At 45.1% G+C, this 23,172-nt stretch overlaps 2 protein-coding genes across 5 annotated transcripts in view; one reads left to right on the forward strand and one right to left on the reverse strand.

Annotated features, from left to right (window-relative positions):
* Positions 1-23,172, forward strand: part of LOC307024606 (uncharacterized protein) — a 402,876-nt gene that overhangs the window by 40,485 nt on the left and 339,219 nt on the right. The gene's annotated exons all lie outside the window — the stretch shown is intronic.
* jmjd1cb (jumonji domain containing 1Cb) overlaps positions 1-23,172 on the reverse strand; it is a 136,538-nt gene that overhangs the window by 8,074 nt on the left and 105,292 nt on the right. For all 4 annotated transcript variants that reach the window (XM_079659352.1, XM_079659351.1, XM_079659354.1 and 1 more), the window contains 19 exons: positions 21,706-22,741; positions 21,086-21,268; positions 20,563-20,732; positions 19,760-19,910; positions 14,641-17,473; positions 13,744-13,945; positions 12,035-12,246; positions 11,797-11,949; positions 7,721-7,810; positions 7,425-7,549; positions 6,591-6,822; positions 5,418-5,635; positions 4,693-5,043; positions 4,421-4,589; positions 4,216-4,306; positions 3,955-4,085; positions 3,511-3,633; positions 2,659-2,798; positions 2,361-2,528 (listed from right to left, as the gene is read on the reverse strand). In XM_079659352.1, the coding sequence (XP_079515478.1) occupies positions 2,361-2,528; positions 2,659-2,798; positions 3,511-3,633; positions 3,955-4,085; positions 4,216-4,306; positions 4,421-4,589; positions 4,693-5,043; positions 5,418-5,635; positions 6,591-6,822; positions 7,425-7,549; positions 7,721-7,810; positions 11,797-11,949; positions 12,035-12,246; positions 13,744-13,945; positions 14,641-17,473; positions 19,760-19,910; positions 20,563-20,732; positions 21,086-21,268; positions 21,706-22,741 (6,778 nt within the window). The remainder of the gene's footprint in view (positions 1-2,360; positions 2,529-2,658; positions 2,799-3,510; positions 3,634-3,954; positions 4,086-4,215; positions 4,307-4,420; positions 4,590-4,692; positions 5,044-5,417; positions 5,636-6,590; positions 6,823-7,424; positions 7,550-7,720; positions 7,811-11,796; positions 11,950-12,034; positions 12,247-13,743; positions 13,946-14,640; positions 17,474-19,759; positions 19,911-20,562; positions 20,733-21,085; positions 21,269-21,705; positions 22,742-23,172) is intronic.

Below are 23,172 nucleotides of genomic sequence, written 5' to 3' on the forward strand. Positions count from 1 at the left end.
CATACCGGCAATGCGTGATAGAAACAACAGGAACTGCGACAGCATAAATATGCGAACACAAACCAGACTGCTGGAGAAGAGAGATCACAGGGGGGACCATAGACTGTATATATAAATGGACGTAGTGTCCGTGACGTCACCCATAGGATTCTGCAGAGTTGCCGAGAAGCCCTTAGTAGGCGGAGTCGGCCACTAACGGCTTGACAGCGACGTCAGAGTCTAATCCCGCCTGCTCCAAATAAGGGCAAAGAGGCGGAGCCAAGGCGGGACCTGCTGCCTCCGAACTGGAAGTAAACAGAGCGAGCTCAGGCTAAGAAGCTAAGCTAACATGAAATACATGCATACCAAGTTACACAAACACCTGCAAACGGGACATGTATAATATTATCATTTTAGACTTCTTGGAAGTTCTGTTAGTACATTCAAGCGCACAGCACAACATTTTAATTGTCTGGTATTTGTAACAATATTCCCTAAAAGGCACAATCACCACGAACACGGCTAAAGCTAAAGGGTCAAGTACAGTAACTACAACTAACTAACGTTGTAGCCTCTATGGTTGTAGCCTAGAAGAGTGGACAAGTTGCTGTTAGCTGACAGTGAGGCATGTACATGTCCATCAAAGTGACCACGCCCTAATTTATGCAAAAGCTTTAAGTCTTAATATTAATTAAACAGATGAGTTGAGAAAAAATTCAACCCCCCAATCCATATTCATGAAGGGGGGATCTAACTATACAGAGAATATGGTTTTTTGAACCACGATGTAAACATGTTTATTTCTGCTGTAAAGTTCGGCATTTTAACATTGGGGTCTATGGAAATTGCTCCCTTCTGCAGACTGCTCCTACTGGCCACTAGATGAACTGCAATTTGAGGCACTTCCGTATTAGTGTCCCGGCTCTTCCCCAGAGTTTGCCGCTTGGTTGGGACACACACATTCCGATGGCCAATTCGTTTTAAACAAAGAGTTTGCAACATACATAGGCATAGGGGGGTGGGGGCTGGTGAACGGTATGGTCAATGTTTGTAAACACTGTGAAATGTTGACTTTATTTGATCATTTCAGTTAAAAACTAACGTTCATATTTCTCTTTTTGAGAAGAGAATCAGCTGTGGCTGATGGGCCATTTGGTGTGTAAACACACAGCTGAGAGCTGCAGTTTCATTCAGACTGTTTAAAAAACGGTAACAACGGACTATTTTTCTGAGCGGATGCATGTCAATTAAAATCAATGCATACCACTATTTTTTAAATCAATAAAAACATTTTCTAAATCCATAAAAGCATTTCAATTAATATTGGGAGTCATGTCGTTACTTTGTTGAGAATGTGGCCATGTAATAAGCAGGATAATGTGCAGCAACTTGGTCATTATGGGGAAAATAACACCCTTCATCCAGATCAAGATCCCTCCGCTACGAGTCGGGATCCTCATCTCCCTGACGAGGCTCCATTAAAATATAAATATTTTTTGTGAATTACTGAGTTTAGGCACGTTAATAATGGTTTAATGAAGTTGACTACAGTATATTCATATTTGTCAGTGCTTTCATGTCAATTTGGCGAACATAAACATAAATGATCGTGGTGAAGATGATGATTAAATTAGGATTAAAGATCGAGAGCCGGGCTGCATTTCCTCCCGTTCGTTTTTGGAGCCGGCGGGCTTCCTGATGTTTTTTGTAAAGTAGTTGTGGACTAACCAACATTATTTTGTTAAATAAAAACATGGTGATGTTTTGTAAATGATTACATGTCTCTTATTTAGCACAGAGTATGATCCTATCCGTGACATATGGATCTTAACAAAGATCCGCTATACAGTAGTAGCCTACCAGACATAAATCTACTGTACTGTATCAGAGTTTATTTCATATGAGCTCCAGTGTGGAACCCCACTGCACCCCCTGGTGGATCAATGATCCATTGCAGCAGGCTTCATTATAATTACATTTATTTATCAAGGGGGCGGTCTCAAGTCACGCTGGAGGTTTTCCTTTGAGCGAGGGCAGACCCCGTGCCGTTTCAAACTGTCTGAAATGAGGTGCTACATCTGTATATAAATAAAACTTGATTTGATTTGATTACAAGCAGTGGTGAAAAGTAACTTAAGTACATTTTTGAGAGACTTGTACTTCAGCATTTCAATTCCCCACTACCATTCAAAGGTAAAGTATCTACTTTTACACCACTACATGTATGTAATACCTTTAGTTACTTTACAGATGTGGATGAATGATGTGAAATATAATTAACTCTTAAATCAGACTTTAGTTACACCTGGAGTAAATTCAGAAGCTACCCTACAGTATACAAAGTCATTCAAACTAGCTTGTGTGTGTGTGTGTGTGTGTACCTGGTGCATGGCCCCTGCTGGTATGAGTACAGAGTCTCCCAGGAACTGCACCAAGGTCCAGCCCTGCACCCCCTGCTCCTCCAGCAGCCGCTGCCTCTGCTTCATGCTCAGGTACAGGCCCTGCTCTCTGATGGGGTCCTGCTCAGGGGTCCCGTCCAGGCTCTGCTCCTACAGACGGGGGACGACGACGACACGACAGAGGTGTTAGTGAGCTCAGTATTAGTATGTCAGTTCACTACGTAGTGAACTATGTGAACTGGTGAGTGTAGTTATTCAGAGAGTTCATCAGAGGGCTGACCTTGCGCAAGAACTCCCGCACTTTTTCCATGTCTTTGTTGAGGTAGATATGCCACAGAGCCCCCGGAGTCTCACTGGAGTCTTTGAGCCTCCTGCGCACCCCTTCATCCAGATCCTCCTCCTCCAGACGCTTCAACACTCCTACACACACACACACACACACACACACACACACACACACACACACACACACACACACACACACACACACACACACACACACACACACACACACACACACACACACACACACACACACACACACACACACACACACACACACACACACACACACACACACACACACACACACACACACACACACACACACACACACACACACACACACACACAAACACATGTTTTTCTAAGGATTCATTAAATTCTTATTTTCATTTATCAATTAGGAAACGTGTCTTTTTTTTCCAATTCATTGAATGAAATTTAAATATTTAGTCTTTTAATTAGTTAAAACCCCTCCATCCAACACTCAAAACTGTCAAACATCCCGAACTGTTCAGTTAACAAAGATATGATACATAGAAAATAGATACTAGATTCCTTGATATTTCTCTTGATAGATTCTAATGTTGTTGTTGTACATTAACTGCGTTTTTTTGTTTCAACTTCTCATCGAGCTTCCATTAGGGGCCACTGTGGTTGCAGATTTGTTTTTTAAGCAATCACATTTGTATTTTTTAAATTTGCAAAAGTTTATGTCTAGTCATGAGGTCTGACACATTTTTAATATTTAGCTATTCATCCTGTCCCTCTTGTCCACATTATTGAGAATAGTTCATGTTAGTCAGCCCGTCTTTAGGGTCATCATGTAGCTGACTATAGTAAAGCCTACCAGTTTTTGACAGGACTCCGTTGCCTTTAGCGACTCCTACGTAGACCAGAACCGAGACCACATCTGAGACTTCCACATGGAGGTTAGCGGTCCCAAAGTCCTGGTCCTGAGACGCAGCTACGCCTGCAGAGAGACAAACAGCTTCAGAAGAAGAATACAGAGAGTCTGGAGAACACTTTAAATGGAAATATATGGAGGGAAGCATGAGACTACTATATTTAAAATGTGCACATAATGAAATAGAAGAAAATAACGTTAGTCTGCAGAACATCAACATCTTTTTCAGATACACACATGTAATTAGGGGACCAATTATACCACAGTTCACATGTCTCTTCATGTTTGTCAGATGAAGGTGTATCAATCATGTCAACTCCACCTTCAAATTAGTTAACCACTCATTTCAAATCTCTGCACTCATTGCTGTAGGTAAATCCTTCGTACCGTAAGCACAGCAGAGCCTGGGCCCCAGATCAGGCCGGACAAAGAAAGAGGGCAGGTGGGAGGCCAGGTTCAGGTTGCCCTCTGGATCAGAGTACTCTGGCATAGGCAGGTTCTTCATCAGGTCATCATATCTGCAACAACATCATCTCCTTTAGATGCACTCACTGTTTATTTTGTATCTGAACTAAAGACATTTGCTGAAAAATGAGAGATTAGGACATCCGACAGCACAGAGGTAACAGAGATAAAAAGTGTGTGTACCTGGAGGGCATGAGGGCCATGAACTCCTCTCCAGAGGGCCAGTCCTTCAGCCTGTACACCATGGGCTCTCCGTCCTTTGACTTGGGCCGCTCTGAAAGGGTAAGTAGACTTCATTTAGACTGAACAGATTTTTCTTTATCACCATTATTTTTGTCATGGTGCTACTGTATTTTATCAACCAGCTAAACCAAGTGGATAAACTCACTGGTGATGTCCTCGAATCCATCCCAGAACTCCTTGATCCCAGAGTTGGACACCACCTGGTCCTTACAGTTGAGCAGGTCTCCCTGATGGTCAGCAAACTCCTGGTTGAAGGAGTCGGCTTTCCACAGGGCGCTGTTCAGTCGCTTGTGGATCCCTGACACCAGGACAGGCTGCAGACACAGAACATGTTGTTATCACGGAGGAATTCACTAACTGCTGCTATGACTTCTCTATTACTGTGACTAATATGCTGCTGTGAGGACTGGTGTGTACCTGTCCTTGTCTCCAGCACTCTCTGAACAGCTTCCAGTTGTTGTGGTTGCGGTGATCTTTGAGCCACAGCAGCCGCCTGTTGTTTAACCAGCAGTGAGGAATATCTGGATACTGATTGGTTGATTCTTCTGACACCGCCGCAGCTGTCTTCTTCCTGTCTGGTTTAACATCCTCAGTGATAGCAGGGGCGGGGTTGTTGTTGTTGTTGTTGTTGCTAGGGGTGACAGGCTCATGCTTGATGCTTGACAGTTTGCTGGCGATGTTCTGGCGGTTGGCCGGGATTTTATTTTCAACCACTGAAGCAATGATTTCATCAAGGATGTTAGGCATGGTCCTCCCACCTTTTCCATGCTACAGAGAGATGGGAAGAAAGAAGGAAAAGAAAACTGTCTATCGGCAAAAATAGGCAGGTATTTTATTTTGTAAATGGAAAGGAAACTTCAGGAGCAACGACTCTGAACACAAGGAGATCACAGCGGAGCTGACTACCAGATGTCCCCAGCAAAACACCCTGTATCAACTGATGCCAACAGGCAAGAATAAAGAGACAAAACGACTCTCTCAGTGAGTGAGCAGCACCCTGAAGTCGCATGCCTGTGCTCTGAGAAGGGAGTTAGGGGGAGAAGGAAGTGATAAACTAGGTGAAAGGTCTTGGCCTAAGTAAATATTTTCCTCAACAATTTCCAAATGACTAATGTTAAATCCTTGAACATATGGATGTGTACCTGTGCAGCGTTGCAGTAGACTGGTGCGAAGGCGATCCCAGCGTCTGTGGAGCCCATCTTCAGCTTCCCTGCTGTGGTGGTGAGCAGGTCTCTGAGGGTGGAGCCCTGCTCCGTACTGTTGGCTACCAGGGAGGTGGTCTTACACTGCTGCAGCAACTCCAGGCTGTCCCCCACCTTGTCCTCCTTCACTGATTTACCCAGCACCACAGACTTGTTTTCTGTAAGAGCAAGAGGGTAAGAGATGACTAACAATATACCATCTGGAGGTCAAATATTCAAAGTTTCAAAACAACTGTACTTACTACCAGGGTAGGGAGGGTTACTTTAACAATCTGTTACAATAACTAGTTACATGTCAAAAATGTAACCTAATCTGAGTATCAAAATATAAAAGTATATATATACATATTACATATAAATGTAACCTTCCGTTTAATTTGCATTACCTACAATTTAAATAAAAACAAGAGAAAATAAACAACAATAAAATGTATTTTTATTTTACCTTGAAGAAACCAAGATATTTTATTTAAAAATTACAGTAATAGTTTACAAATGCTGTTTGAAATTAATACATTGATGAAAAAAGCAAACTGTACTTTTGTTTGTTAATCCACCTACTGCATTAAAAAAGAAATGTATTTAAAATAAAGAAGAATTAAAGTAGCCTAAATAAAAACTGTAAAGAAAATGTATTCAGTACGTCTACCTATAATATATCGATTTGTATTTCAAAATGTATTGTAGCACTTAAATCCTGCTAGTAATCTCAAAATTGTTTTTTAAATGTGACAGCAATCTCATAACTTCTTTTATTTTTTTTAAGTAATTGTAATAGAATACAGTTACCTTTTTTTGTATCCTAATAATGTCATCTTGCAACATGTAATCCGTTACTACCCAAGCCTGCTGACTATAACTTCAAATCATAACACAATGTAATATCTCTCTGTCCCATTACATGTCACTTGTAAGACGCTTTTATCCAAAGCGACTTACATACTCAATACTGTGGGCAATCCCCACAGGAGCAACTTGGGGTGAAGTGTCTCAGGGACACAATGACACAATGACATGCGGACTGCAGTGGGGTTTGAACCTGTGCCCCCCTGATCCAAACACCAACGCACTAGACCACTACGCCACACGCCTCCCATGAGCCTCCCCCCTCACCTTTCTTCTCCTCCCTGGACTTCTGCTCTGCCAGATCAGCCAGGAAGTGCAGAGGGGACTGGGACTCGGGCGGGGTGACAGGAGCACTTCCTGCATCGCTGCTTGGACTGCTTCCCCCCCCCCCTCCGTTAGTCTCCACCTTTGTCCCTCCTTGGTCGGAGTTCTGCTGAGAGCCCAGCTCAGTCTTGAGCACAGACAGTTTGTTACTGTGGTTCAGGACGTTCTGCAGAACCTGCCACAGGACGGGGAGTGGGGGGGGGGGGTTAAAGGTCAACATGAGACTGGCGGCCTCGGGGTGTTACACCAATTAGAAATAGATTATTTGTAAAAGAACAGGGTTAAAAAGAGAGGGTCAAAAGTTACCCTAAACCAGGGGGGTCCAAACCATTTTTAATTGGTCCCACAGCAAATTCTAACAATATAATGAAATATGGCCCACACATTAAACTTCTGCTTATCTTATATTGTACTTCGTAAATACGTAGAAATATCTTACATGATGGCACATTAATGATGAATAGAATATAACTGAAAGGCATTAATAACACCTCTGACAACAGCGAGACTCTACAGAACAGAAGCTGCTGTGTGTTACATCTGTAAAGCATCTGCATACCAGCTGGGGGCAACTGGAACAGTGTTGGGACTTGTAATAAGATGACACAGGCAGTTGTCCCACTGTTCAAATATTTCCTTTAACCTTTTAGTTTCAATCAAAACATTTTTCAACTTTTTGGTGACCCTTGTTTCACTCTCGAAATGAACGCGTTTAGTGTCTATACTGAAAAATTCCAGACAAGAAATAAGGTGACGATACAAATACGTCAGTAGTACCTGTGAGACTCCGTTAGTGGCTGGCAGTTTGGTGAGCAGGTTCTGCTTGGTGCTGCAGGGACAGTGGGACTTGATGTTGTGTTTTTCTCTCAGAGAGTGCATGGAAGACACCAAATCTGCCAGCACTGAAATATCAGAAACATAACATTTCAGGAAAAAAACATGTTTTTTTGTTATTGACTGCTTTGGTCAGAATATGATTCTTTAACACATCAGCCACACACTGCCATCCAGGAAGGGCAAAGGAAGCAGCAGAGACACAAAGGGAGACACAGAGATGAGAGTGTGTGCTGTACCTGTGCCGGGGATGATCTGAGTCGGCATCAGGTGTTTGTGATCGTGGGGTTGACCTTTCACACACTTGAGCCAGCCGTATAGTTCTTTGTCTAAACACAGAAAGAAAGACACCTGTCAGTAGATGTACTAACATCACACACATAATGCCACACACATTACAACACAGCAAACCAACGAGGCATATGATGTTAATGCTGTTACAGTAACCCATATGAAATATAGGGCTACTAGACCCCTTTATGTAATTTAGATGTATGAATACATGTTTCTGCACGGAGCGCTCTAGAATGTACAGGGTGATGAGTGGCTCCCTCTCTTTCCCTGTGAACACCCGAAAACGCAGAGACAATGGTCGAGCAGCTTTTAATATAGTGTACAATGTACATAATATCATTAAAAAAGAGTGGTGATATGAAGAAACGCCATATCAAAACCACATCAAGGATTATTTCTAAAAGGTTAGAGCTCAAATGCTTTTTCTCTTCCGGGTTTACCACAAGGTGGGTGAGTACCTTTTTCTATCCTGCTTTTTTACACATACTCTCTCCAGTACAGGTTAGCTCTGAGTGTTAGCAATTAGTTGGTTAATTCATTTCATTAGCTGTAGTGCAGCTACATGCTGACTAAAATGTCTGTTCATGTTCATGGTTAAGAATAACTGTTAAAAACATACAAAATGGTAGTTAAAAACACTATAGTGTATACTTTGTTATTTCTACTCAAATGTTTAAAGATATAACTTATTTATCAATAGTTAAAATACACATTGGTGATGAAAGTAAATCATTTCATTGTATATGAAATATGCTTTAAGTTACTGTTTAAATTGTGAAACATGCTAACTAAAGATGTTTATAAGAGTTATGATAGAATAGAAAGATAAGAGTGATTTACTATTCTGCACTATTCGTGCAGGTTGTTTTTTTTCTTATGTCAGCAAGCCAGATCCAATCTGACTTGGGATTGATGGCGAGCCAAGCCCAGTGAGTCTGTTAGCGGTTGTTGGAAGCGGGTGTTGTCTACCGTTGGACCTGCCTATAGAGGACGTTGGATTTGAAGGAATTCTGCTGAATTCACTCACACTGATTTCAGATAATAACCAGTACACTATTAGCTCTACCCAGGTAGACGGAGCCATGGAAGTACACACACACAGAACTGAACTGATCTAAATTTGAATTATCCTATTCAAAGGGAAAGGACTCTTTTATTTGTAAGTTAAAGAGCTCTATTTTTTATTTTCATTTATTTTCATATTGTTGTGTGCCAACATTTACAATCTCATGTAAATGTTGTTGAATACTGCTGGCAATTGGTAACATTAAGCTGTCTTTGGCTCTTTTCTGCTGTAGCAATGTAAATGTCCCCTCTGTGGGACTGATAAAGGTATTCTGATTCTGAATAAAATTGTAAAATGTTCAACTAAATCTAACTCTTCTATTTTCATTTATTTTCATATTGTTGGCACAATCCAATGTAAAATGTTGTTGAATGTTGCTGGCAATAAAATGTAAAATCTCCAACTAAAGATAACTCTTCCCAGAGTTATTCCCGGCACACCACTATTCGGACCGAGGTAGATGTTAGTGCCTCTGTTCTTGGTGTTAATTTCTCTTACTTTAGTCATTGCTGCTGTGCCATGATGCAATGCATGATGCATGGCCATGTTGTTGTAGCCATTGACATAAACCAGACTATGTAAACAATTAAGAAAATCCCCCAATCATTTTAGTGAAAGAGCCTCTGATTATATTACTTTATATTTTTTATAAAAGTGTTCAGGTGTCTGATGCCACCTTGGCTGCCAAGAGCAAAAATCATGAAACCTTAAAGTGGACCTATCATGCTATATTTTAAATATATATTTTAACGCCATAAATATAGAAAGTATATATAGTTTTTTTTTCAAAATACCAAACAGATCCTGTATTTTAGCCATGCCTCATTTCGCTCTATTTGCTCTTTCCAGCACTGTTTTTGCAGGGGGCTGATTCTGTGAGCTGCAATTGACCACGCCCCCCTGCAGGAGAGGGGAGTTGCCAGTTCCTTTGGCATTAGAGCAGGGATATCTAGATACTTTCCAAGGTTTAACATAAGGAATTGTGCTACTTTTAAAGCAAGCAACGATGTTTTCAAATCTGTAATCAAAAAGCTCCTCAAAAACACTATCGAAGCAGTTCCTGCCGTTGCTACGTTAGTTCAAACAGTAACAACGGACTATTTTTCTTAGCGGATGCATGTCAATTTAAATCAATACAACTATTTTTTAAATCAATAAAATCATTTTCTAAATCCATAAAAGCATTTCAATTAATATTGGGAGTCATGTCGTTACTTTGTTGAGAATGTGGCCATGTAATAAGCGGGATAATGTGCAGCGACTTATAACAATAACACCTTCATGCCGATCTAGATCCCTCCGCTTCGCGCCGGGCTCCTGATCAGCCTGTCGGTGTTTTTTTCCCCATAATGACCGCGTCGTTGCACATTATCCCTTACATATGATTATATAGAGTCATTATTCATTTGTTTTAAAGCAGAAGGCGCAAACGCTTGCCTCGGGGAGGGAGAAAAAGAGCCACAGCGGAGAATAAACAGAAGGGCAACCATGCGCCGGAAGTCTTCTTACCTGCTTTGGTGGCAGACTACAGCGCGACTTACAGGCCTGGCATATGTACTACAGCGTCTCCAGCGCTTTCGAGCGGCAATGGCCAGCCGTGGCCCAACCTCTCATTCCCGATAGGTGGAGAATTGACCAATAGCCTTAGCTCCACTTTACTGACGTCAGGACAGCGTTCAAATCTGGATAAGTCTGTATAAGATCCGTTGCAGCCCCTTTTTTTTAGAGATTTGGGTATGGAGGGAAATAGAGAGGGTTGTGTTTTCTGACACTTGGTGAGTTCCCTGGAACACCGGGGACACATATTCATGTATAAAAGACGTACAAAAGTGCATTTTGCATGATAGGTCCCCTTTAAACAACCATGTAAAAAAATAACCGAAAGAAGTACACCTTGACATATAGCTGTGCCGTGTGACCTTTGAAATTAGTTTCATCCTCACCCAGTCGTTCCCCTACCATTGTCTTGGCGAGGCGCTGCGCCCTGCCAACGGAGCCCCGCCAAAAAAAGCACCAAATTGCAACTGAATTAATCTATCTAAGGTCACGTTTCACATTGAACATGTGCTCTTTTATTAAATAAACTAAACGCCTATGTTATTTATCCAATGTGCATGTTTCAGTGTCCACTGCCTTGCGTATTCACATTCTCCCTCCGCTCTGTTTCTGAAGGGCGGGGCTCCCCCCCACACACACACACACACACGAGAATGCACACACTCACAATCAGAGACAAGAGCGGAGGAAAGGAGGAGAACAACAGCTCTGCTGTCTGCCCGTTTGTGTCCCCCCCCAGTTTCAAATTTGTTTATTATTATTTTTTAAGAAAAAGGACACAAACAGCCTGACCAGGTGGACGCGCACGAACGCGACAACGAACATAGCGTGCGCATTCTAAAAATAGCTCACAGATGGTGAGCAGGTACCGCGGTTTTGAACTACAGTATTGAATTTGACAGAAAACAACAATGAAACGCCAGCAGAAGAATAGTCGAATGAGTTGGGTGAAAAAAAAGACAGGAGATGTGAGTTGGTTTATTCAGTAAATTAGCTCAGGATAATTGGATGTTCTGTCTACACCTGTTGATGTGAGGCTAATGAAGGATTTGCTAGCTTGATGCTACCGGCATTTAGCGGCAGTGACTCAACAAATTGCCACTCAGCAATGTATGACAAGCAGACTGCTTGTTTAATGTTAAAATCACACCAATAGCTCAATATGATCATAACACGATTGCTTCCATATCAGAGATCAGATGAGGTGGAGCTGCCTTCAGCAATAGAGGATGAGGCAGAGAGAAGCAGCAGCAGCACAGGGTTGCAGCAGGTATGTTATATGCTGTAGTCAGGCGATTAAAATGTATCAATGAAAGGAAGAAGTGTAGGCTACATGTGATATGAGTGCATGCAACTCTGCCTGTATACCCTGCCTGTCCAAACTAACACACAACTGACCTTTGGAGCTCCTCCTCTCCTTGGCCTTGTAACAGTCCAAGCAGACAACGAAGCCACACTTCTGACAGACCCAGTGGATGTTGAAGAGCGTTGCCTCGCAGGCGTCGCACATCTCCCTCACCCCCCTCACAGCTCGCTTCCACACCACCTTGGCTGAAACACACATAGAATATTAAAAATTCAAAAACAAAGTTATGGTTATTTATTTCAAATGTCAGCCATTTTTGAAGAAACTCGCCATCTTTCTTGACCCAGGTGGCTGCTGTGTTCTCGGTCACAACCATCTGACAGAACTTGTCTCCTATGAAGCTGAGGATGTACATGGCTGTGTTTTGGTCCAGTTGGGTGTCCTCCAGCCCGGGGACCCACAGGGACAGGGCCTCGTCATCAAACTGCTCCGGGTTGGAGAAGCCATCCATCCGGAGGACTCCATTTTTACTGAAGGACAGCCTGGAGGGGATGAAACAGGATACCATCACACAGTGTGTCAAGCAAAGAACGAAAATAGAGAAAAGATGATGAGCATCCTTCATGAACACTGGGGAGACTTAGATATCACAAATATTCTCATAAGCTCACACAGCATGATGTAGAAAACAATGAAAACTGAAAGATGGCCCACTGGTATATTATATTTGCCTTCTGTTTAAATTGCAGTTCCACTTTAAAGCCCACAGAGTGCAGATACATTATATCATAATATATATTATAAAGCTAATAGTGCCACACGGCTTATTAAAATCACTGCTTTCATCACTAAAAATAGAAAAGGCATAGTGACTACTCCACTGTGAGAAAGGAGATTTAGAGATGCCACAAGTCAAATCCGGACAAATGCTGATGTAGCTGTTGAATTATTTATTATTGTGTGGTACAGATTATTAATATGCTTTATCTGACAGTAATTGATGAACAGCAACAACAACACAAATCCCTGTACCATGGTATTTGCAGGTACAGTACAAAAGCATCAAGCTTTCCCTTTTACAATATGGCAGTTATAGGAAGTCACAAAGAGACCATCCTTACTGCTGCTGCATATTGAAATCATGCAGTAAAGAAAGCAGCTGCAAGTGTTTTATATGAAAACAAGCATCCTCTTTATCCTGATGTGCCTCTTTATTTCCACCTTTTTATAATATCTAAAGTACCCCTGAGGTGAATTGATATGAATACATCCTCATCAGTACAAAACACTCATGTGTAGAATTCATATGCAAGGAATTCCTGGCACTGAGTAACAGAATGAGAGGAGGGTGTTGTAGATGAGCCCTCTCTCTGTAAACCCTTTGTGTTCAACTCTGTCCTTAAACAACCCGGGCAGCTCAGGTGAATGTTCTGCTGGGCCAGAGAGAGAAAGAGAGAGAGAGAGAGAGACAGGGAGAGGAGGGGAGATAAGGTGAGAGAATGAACAGGAAGAGGAGATGCAAGGAGGGGAGGCAGGGGAGACATAGACATTTCAGCAGCATGTGTGTGTGTGTATGTGTGTGTGTGTGTGTATGTGTGTGTGTGTGTGTGTGTGTGTGTGTGTGTGTGTGTGTGTGTGTGTGTGTGTGTGTGTGTGTGTGTGTGTGTGTGTGTGTGTGTGTGTGTGTGTGTGTGTGTGTGTGTGAGAGAGGGAGACACAGACAGAGGCAGTACAAACTGTACCAGCCCTAACATTCATATTCTATGTGTTTCTATTGTGGATGAGAAAAGTCCTTGCTTCCCTTCCCCTCTTCTCTTTAGAGAGAGCCATCTTAAAGCTACAAAGCATCATGGAGCAGTTGTTTCTCCCTGAAGGTCAGGAAGAGAGCATAGCATCAACAGAGGGGTATGAGGAAGAGTTTAGGGGGGGGGGGGCTATTACAGCTGCATAGAGTTTTAGGGTCCCACAGGATCAATAGGATGAATATATGTCTGCTTGATGGGTGTAAATGTTGTCAAAGTTAGGTTTGCAAGTTTTACCGTCTGAAATAGTAGAAGCGGCAGAAGACGGGGGAATGTGCGGGCTCCTCCCCCTTCTTGCTGCGGATCACCCTGCACTCCCGACACTTCTGCAGGTTGGGTCCAATTTCAGCACACGAGTCGTCCTGAAGAAAAGACTCTCCCGTCTGCTTCAGCTTCTTCACCTTCCTCCAGTCCTTCAGGACGGAGCGGGGGATCCCATCTGAGAAGAGAGACCCTATTATTAGGTCACTGATAGTACCAACAGTTTTTTATGACTAGATAAGCAATTCAATTTCAACTGTTATTCCACATAATATGGTCACTATATGGGTTTTCCAACCATTGCGGAAGCAAGGATGTAGAGAGAAGATTGAAATATATATGAGCCATCTCATATTCATATTTTTGGCTTGTTTTATAATCCGGGATACTTAAATAGATAAACATAACTTCAAACAATTCTTAAAAATAAGCAGTTTATGGGGTAAGAAGTGGCATGCCATGTAGGTGTAATAAGTATTATATGTGCAATAGTTGATGAGTTGATAAAAAGTGGATATTCTACATACGTTATTCTACATTCTGTCTTTGTGCCAAAGAGCACGACTAATGTCTAAAAAGTATTTTTTTAAAACCACATCAGTTAGCCACACACACTTCTTTCATTACCATGAACACACCAACACTGTAGATAGTACCGTCTGCTGCTGTTAATACTCACTACTGCACCAAATGTGGATTTATCAGGCGCTAAAAAAGCCCCAGGGGGCTTGGGGCTGAAACAGATGAATACTTTCAAAGTCTTTCAATGACATTTGGTAACAAAAACAAAACCACAGATACTGCCAGTCTGTGATCCGTCTGGTTGCCTGGGAAACTGTTGAGGGAAGACAGACAGACTGTGATGAGACTTACTGCTGCTGGCCAGCTTGAGTTTAGTCTTCTCTCGGGCTGATCTGAAGATGCCGTTAGGTTTCAAGTCGTCTTCCTCCTTCTCATTGTCTCCTTTCTTCTTCGCCATGTCGTTCTGTTTCTTCTTGTAGGTGGGTTTGGGCTGGCGCTTGGCTCGGCCCTCCATTTTGCTCTCGCTGGCATCAGAGTCGTCTCCCCCGCTCTCTGAAGCCGACTCGTATGTGCGCTTGTTCCCTCGCCTTAAAGAGGGAGGCACTTTCCTCTCCTCCCCGCCGCCTCCTTCTGCTCCTCCCACCTTCTCCTCCTGCGGCCTCTCTCTCTCAGCTTTGATCACACTGTCTTTGCTCATCTCCACCTCGCTGGAGGTGGAGGCGCTGAGATTGACGGTACAAGGTTTGATCATGTCTGACATGGCTGCGGTGTTACTGGTGCTGGTGGTGGGCACTTTCTCTGGTTTAACACTGGGGGGGGTTGTGTTAGCAGTTGTGTTCCTGTCCTCCTCTGAGTGGCGGGTTAGCCAGGCTTTCTTCAGCTTGTGGTAGTTGCTGGGCTGCACACTGGAGGAGACTGAGCTCTGGCCGTTGGGCAGGGGGCTGGACTTGCCTGTCGTTGTGCTCCCGCCCACCGAGCTGTTGCTACTGCTGTCCACGGAAGATGATGAGGCTTGGCTGGAGGAGGGTAGTGGGGGGGAGTTTTGTATAGGAGTTTTGTCAGCTGAGTCCACAGGTAGGAAGCAGTTCCCAGTTGTGATGGCTGTGGGAGCAGAGGAGAAGTTGGTCCTGGATTGGGCTGCAGCCAGGGCAGCTTTGTGCTTCTTTAGGTGGACAAAGGAGGGGGAGTACGGCTGACTTGAGCCAGAAACAGAGCTAGGTGTCGGGGTGATGCTAGGACTGGGCTGGGGTGTCCCTGCTGGACTAGGGGGCGGCAGAGAGCCCCCTGGAGATGTAGTGCGTAACACTTCGTGGTACTCTCCTGGTCCTGAGTGACTCAGCACCCAGCCACCAATGCCAGTTTTATGGGAGGAAATGTGAGCTGATGAGGAGTAGCCCAGCTCAGGGAGGGCGGTGCCACTCATACTCTGGATGCCAAAGGCTGGAGAAATAGTCCTGCACACAGAATTAGACATACTAGCTCCCATCATTCCTTGCATGCTACGCATAGAAGTGTTGTTATACTGTACACACATGTCGTCCAGGTTGGAGTTGGGTTGGATGATCCTGCCAACGTCTCTGAACCCCTCCCCTCGCCTGAGACACTCGCCCTGAAGCTTGGATGAGTAGAACCTCTCCTGGGGGAGTTCCTTAGGGATCGTAGTACTAGATTTGTTAGCACCAACAGGAATGTCGTACTTAATAGAAGTGGATGGACGCACAATGACTGACGCCATTGCAGATTGGGGCTTTCCCCTTGACATCCCTTTCTCTCCGGAGAAGGAGCCTCCTCTCTCTCTCCACGCGTCTGCAGAGAAAGTCGTGACCTCCCCGCTGATGGCTGCAGCTACAGACGTTACCACGGCAGCGTTTCCGTGACCTTTGGTGTCCCTAAGTTCCGGCAGCAGCGTGGGGGGCTTCTGCTGCTCCGCCAACGTCTTGCTGCCAGCTGCCGCTAAGCTTACCGGCTGAATGGGGGTGAGCGTTGGGGGAGACAGGCGTCCACCGTAACTGGCTCTGTCCCTCTCTCGCTCTCTCTCCTTCTCCCGCTCCCTCTCTCGCTCTGCAGCCTCTTTCCTTTCCAGTGCGTGTTGTGTGGGCGGGTGGAAGACAGGCGCTCGGTGGAGAGATGGCATTGCCCTGAGCTGCTGCTGCTGCTGTTGGTGCTGCTGCTGCTGTTGGTGCTGCTGCTGTTGGTGCTGCTGCTGCTGTTGGTGCTGCTGCTGCTGTTGGTGCTGCTGCTGTTGGTGCTGCTGCTGCTGCTGCTGCTGCTGTTGGTGCTGCTGCTGATGGTGCTGCTGCTGCTGCTGCTGCTGTTGGTGATGGTGATGCTGCTGTTGCTGCTGCTGTTGCTGCTGCTGTTGCTGCTGCTGTTGTTGTTGTTGTAGGTGGTGCTGCTGCTGCTGTTGTTGGTGCTGCTGCTGCTGTTGGTGGTGCTGCTGCTGCTGCTGTTGTTGTTGGTGCTGCTGTTGTTGGTGCTGCTGCTGCTGTTGGTGCTGCTGCTGCTGTTGGTGCTGCTGTTGCTGCAGTTGGTGGTGGTGAAGGTGGTGGTGAGGATGGTGGTGGTTTGGTGCTAAGGAGGAAGATGTAGAGGAGGAAGGAGAGATAGCAGGGCTGCGGCGCTCCATCCTGTCTAAGCCTGCATGATGCTGGTGTTGCTGTTGCACCAGAGTCACCTGCTGGCTGAGCTGCTCGTTGATCTTCCCCGCTAAACCCTCCCCCCCCTCTGGCTGGTGCTTGATGAGAGGCGGGGGCTTGGAGAGGGAGGCTTTGGAGCTGTAGCTGCCTAGGGACAGAGCTCCCTGGCTGGGCACGGCGGCTCCAACGCTGGCCACGACTCCTGGAGCTCCGCTAGAAACGTTCTCATAGTAAGAGCTGAGCTCCTTGGAGGAGTAGAGTCTGGGAGGCTCATTTACTACACTGTTGGACAGCGTGGTGAAGTAGTTGCTCTTTTCTGATTGGATAACGTGGGGATGGATGTGGCCCGCCTTGGGGTTTGGGGAGGAGAGTGCGGGGACTCGGACAGGGAAGGCTGGGTCTCTGCTCCTCTCACGGTCCCGGTCCATGCCCGGGTCACTTGAGCGCTGGATCTTAGCCGTGTAGGGAGCCACCTCGATGCTCTCCTTCAGGATCTGCCGATTCTCCTCTTTGTATTTACTGGCTCGATCTGCTGCCTGAACCGCATCCTGTGGAAGAAAATATAAAATAGAACGTTGATTTCTCATTTTCAGACAGACAGATGCAGCACTTCTTCAACAGGTCATTTGATTAACAATGTAGTGGTGTCCATCTCCAGTACTAAGACAGAGATCACTGTCCCTCAGCACAGGAGAGAAGGAAACAAAAATGCCCCTTTTCCACCAAACCAGTTCTAGCTCCTTGCTTATGCTTTTCTGATTCCGAACCGGTTCTTGTGTTTAGCCCTAGTTGTGTTTCCACCGCCCAGAGCCCGACTGGTGCTGCATCATGACATCACTGTTTACGTTGCTGATTTTCTCCCCAACGCCGTTCACAACAACAACAATGGGAGGCTGAATCGGGTTGATGATCGTGTTGCTTTTAATCAACCAGATTAAATTAAAGAACGACTTCTCCAAAGTTGTACTCTTTCTCCAGATTGCCGTATTTCATTGTTATTAATGTGGTTCAGCTGCATTTACCGACCGCTGCAGTCCTGCTCGTCCACCGGAGTTTATTCTACCGTTAACTCACGGCAGAGTTTAGTCCCCCGTTAACTCACGGCAGCGGCCGCTGGAAAGTATTCACTGTCTGACTGTCACACAAGCAGCTGATACATATCCCCCATCCCCATAAGTGAATGTGTGTCAGTCTGAATTGACGCTGTTTGGCATCACAACGCTGTTATGAAAGTTTCTCTGGTATAAAATGGCTGATGTTAGCATAGCAACCGAAGCTAATCTGACTATCTTGACTACTTGCTATCCTTTTTTGCATAAGCCGTTTTCTACAGGCATATTTTACCGGCGTATTTGTCATTATCATACTAAGCCTGGTAAGTGTTGCCTGACTTTATAAAGTGTGTTTTTTTTACAAGTGTGTGGCCGCTACTGCTTGTTTCCTTTTATTTGCCGTACTCGCCACAAACTGTTATTGCTCAGGTTAATCTCGCCCCCCTCCGACGTAAGCGTTACATATTGGTTCTTCTTGCCGGGCAGCGGAGTGGGGCCAGCTAAGAACCGGTTTCCGGTGCTTAGAGCCGACTCTGCTGCGATGGAAACAGGAAGAACCAGAGCTTAATCAGGGTCTAACCCGGAACCGGCCCTGCAAACGGTTTGGTGGAAAAGGGGAAAAAGAGTTCTTATTTATTAAAAGAAGGAAAAATCGTCTGGTAATATATGAGTTATTTTAAACCATATTTCCACCACACAGATACATTTGTTTACCTTTTAGTCTTTTCTTTTTTCTTCATCAGTATTGCATGTTGACTCTCAGTGTTTGATATCAGTTCCGTTTCCTAATCGTCTTGTCTTATGGCGCATTTCCACTACAGCGTGGAGCTTGCTTTAAGCATGCAGAGCCGTGCAGGGCCCGTTTTTGGTTGCGTTTCCAATAGGCGTAGTATCGGCTAGCGGGTACTATTTCACCGTTTTCTGGCCCCATAAAATCGAGGATCTTTCTGGGCCAACAACCAGGCTGAGTTGAGCTGAGTATGCTAAACTAGAGAGAAAATCGCTGGCAAGGGGGCTACAACTACAACAAAATGAACATATTTGACCGTGATTTAATTGTAATACACGTTTCAAAATGATGCCGAAGTAACAACATACTGATACCGGTTAGTAAAAACCATGAATTAATGCTTTGACAAGTCTGCAGACAGACGGCAGGCGAACAACTTTTTAAAATGCGTGTTTTCTAAATGGAGATCGGCTAAGCTAACGTTGTATATGCTCCGACTGTCCACACTCACAACAACGGCCTATACAGACATAAATAAAGCAGCGACTATATTCGCCATGACACAGACAGTCTGTGGTTTGTACTTGTTTAACTGTTGTCTAGTTTCTGAACAGATATGAGGAGCTGTGAGCTCTGAGTGCTAACAGCTAACGGCTGATGTTGTTTTTCTGGGGTTCTCATTGAAGATGACGTCACGGCTCCGCCTACACTGCGTTACTAGTTACTATCCCAGCTACTAAACTGTAATGGAAACGCAGGATAAAGTGAGCCAGTCCTAACAAGGCCTAGCCATACCGAGCGAGGCCGTGTAGTGGAAATGCGCCATTAGTCATTGTAACAGAAGGTCGTTGCTGAACATTTTTCCTCAGTTTTGTTAACAAAATGTCTCAGCCCCATGCGCACATGTATCAGTCTTTTAGTTATTTGGCCTTATCTATGAAAAAATACAGTTACTCAAATTACAATAATGTTTCTACACAGTTGAAAATGTTTGTAATACTACTACTCTATGGCCACTGCTACGTCAGATGCTAGTGCAGCTGTGTACTTGCCATGCGGGCCTTGCTGTGGGGGTCCCTGTAGAGGCGGTGCAGGTGTACTTCTTTCCCTGTGGGGGTGCGACTCCTGTCTGACTGCTCCTGCTTCAGCTGGGCGAGTGTCAGCGTCCTGATCGGGTCCACAAAGCCTTTCTTATCCATCTCCCTACAAACAGACAAGCCAAACATTTAACAAGTCATCACGTTTCACAAGGTTCCCTTATAGATTTCAACCAACCAGGACAGGAAATGACAGCCCGGTGTTTTTTGTGAATGTATAACATTCTTAGGTAACATCCAGTTTCGGCCATCAGCAGGGTATTACTGGCTGCTCAGCAGATCTTAATGCACATGATCTAACTAGGCTAATGAGAGAGACGGGTGGTGTGTGATGCTGTGTGTTTGTGTATTCGCTGGTGTCTAAACGATGGCCGGTGGTTACATAAGGAGAGCTGCTGAATGGACGGATTCTGTCTGAACTGTTAATGTTGGATTTGTGTAACTTCAGTTAATCTGCCTGACCGGGCATTACCTGTCTGAGTCTCAGCGCTGCTCTGTGTGAACCCTCTCTCTAGACACATCTAGCTTTAAGCAGGAAAGGGCATACTGATCAAACACACAAAGCAGCCATTGTTTGCCCCATCTTGCTTCCTCCCAAGCGCTTCTCTGAACCCTCTCTAGGTCAGAGGAAGGCTGCGTGTCCCCTGCGGCCCTCTGATCGAGAATGACTATCTTCTTATCAGCCTATTATCTAATAATGCTATGAACGTGTGAAAATAGTTTTAGATGTACATGTTAAAAACTGGTCTTTTACTCACTCTTTATGTGCGTTCATGCTGGCCTTTGACAGTGGAGGGCTGGCGTGTGTGTTCATCTTGACGGAGGGGCGGTGGGGATCGGCGCTGGCTGGCCGTACAGGAACGTGGCTCAGAAGACCCAGACCATCAGCCCCCCCCCCAGCCTGATGCAGCCACGGACTGGCTGTATTCTGCACACATTACACACACATAAAACATGTTAAAATAATTACCATGAGTTAAAACATTTTTTTTAGTTAAGCCAAAGTTTTGCTAGATCCTGCATAAGTCAAATACTACTATACTACTAAAAGTTTATATTTTCACATATAGCTTTCAAGCAATTTAATGCCAACAGCAACATCCATCTGATTTAGTTTCAGGGGTTTCCTCATTAATTTGCCCGCCTGCCACAATCTGTTTTCCCTCCATCCCATCCCTCCTTCTCTCCATTCAAATGTTCTCCTTGTTCAAGAATAAACCACAGGTTTGCATGCACAAATCCTCCAAAAGGACCGAAACGAGTTAACATCCATACACCTACCCTCCTGAGAGACACTTCCGAATTCACAGGATTGTCAGGGTGGACCCACTTGGCTGTGGGGGGCAGGTTGAGCCCTGGGGGGTAGGAAGAAGGTGTTCCGTTGGGGTACTGCCAGAGGATGGGGTAGAGGCCCAGCCCAGCGGCCCCGCTGTGGGCCTGGGCTAGTAGAGGGGGGCCCTGAGCCTGAATACAGAGACAGAGTTGTACGTTTATTATCTTTTTGACAGAATGGTGTAAATAATGAGTAAACTCTCATGTGCTCATTGGATAAATTCACTTCCTGGTTCCCATCTTCCCTCCAATCAACCCTAGATATGGATATTATATACACTGTGTTACTTTTAAGTGAAAAACATAAATTCTTATAAATGTGCCAACCTTTTTATAACCTATTTATTTCTATTTAATATAATGTGTGCTTTCCTTCTCTATATTTAAAATGAGCTCGCTCTTTACACAGCCTTTTGACCTGCTACGCCACTTTTGCTGTAAAACAGTAAATGTCCCCGCTGCGGGACTAATTAAGGAATTCTGATTCTGAACAGTCTTGGCCATTGCAGTTTAACACAGCGGGTTGGTGTGTATGTGTATCTAATGTTTATGTGTGTATGGAGTCACACCTGTAGGAACTGCTGCTGGTGTACGGCGGCTGGGTGAGGCAGACCAAGGTGACCTAACCCGCTGGGGGAGTCAAGACGTGGGTGGCCCCCGAGAAGAGAGGCTGTGGGCGGAGGCATGGCGGGGAGAACCCCGGGGGGTAAAAGGTGTGGGTGAGGTAGGGCAGAGGTGTGAGGAGGGGCAAGGAGATGGGAGGTATGGGGGTGCGATGCGGAGGTGAGGCAGGGGGAGTGAGGGGAAGGGGAGTGAAGAGTGTGCAGGTGGGGGTGGAGATAAGCTGCCACGTGGTTGGAGGAGATGCTGACAGAGACGGAGTTCTCTGCGGCTGAACGCACCAGGGCGGGGTCTCTGTAAACCGTGAATGTCTCGTTCTTATTGATGATGAAGGGGCTCTTCGTGCTGCTGACCCCACCCGACTCCAACCGCACCGGCACTGGCTTGAAGCAGGGCCGCGGAGGTTCTGCTGGTTCTACTTTAGCTGACAAACGACCTATCGGCGGAGGGGAGGGGCCAGAGTATCGCTGTATTTTATGTTTAGAGACCTCTGGGGAGGTGTTGGGTTTGGGTTTGGAGCTGTCCAGCAGGCCCGGGTGGGGCTTAGCTTTGAGAGGCTCAGTTGGGGTTGTGTTTGGGTAGGGATGGCTCTGAGAGTTGTTGGAGTGCTGGGGTTTCTGTTTCAGGGAGTCGAGTTGCGCTGGGTTGGGGCTGGTTTTGGATTTGAAGTCAGGAGGGATGGCTGCATTCATCTTGTTGGGGGGTGGGTGCTGCTGGGGGGGTTTTCTCGTCTCTTCAGACAGAGACGGGCTATTAATGCTGGGGTGGACAGATGTGTAGTGCTGCTTCTGTTGTGTGTGCTGTTGCTGTTGCTGCTGCTGCTGCTGCTGTTGCTGTTGCTGCTGCTGCTGCTGCTGCTGCTGCTGCTGCTGCTGCTGCTGCTGCTGCTGCTGCTGCTGCTGATGCTGATGCTGAAGATGATGAGGAAGGACAGGTTTCTCCTTCTCCACAAGCAACACATTTTCAACCATCGATGTGACAGGCCTAAAAAAACACAGAAAAAACGTATTTTAGATTATGTCAATTTAAAATGACCTTTATTTTTGTATTTACACTTGAGCTTTTGGGGGACAAAGACTTCAGACAAAGAAAACTAAAGCACAGCAAAGCAACCTTGTATTTAAAATAACACTATTTAAATGCAGACTTAAACTCAAATCAACACAAAGGGTCCTCTATCCTCTATTACCCTCAATAGTCACCGGTCAGAAGTCAGTTCCAGCCACTGAACATCCGACAGTTTGAAAACTTCAGTCACATTCACATTTCACAAAGGAAGGAAGGACGGTTCTTATCAACCCCCAAACACTTCCACCAGAAATCAGGAAGTGGTGTATTGCATCACTACAATAGTTAAAAAAGCAACCACGGCTCCGACCTGCTGCATGGACATGCAGATTTATAGCATTCAGTGA

Source organism: Notothenia rossii (genome assembly GCF_949606895.1).
Source record: "Notothenia rossii genome assembly, chromosome: 11".
NCBI classification, from domain to species: domain Eukaryota; kingdom Metazoa; phylum Chordata; class Actinopteri; order Perciformes; family Nototheniidae; genus Notothenia; species Notothenia rossii.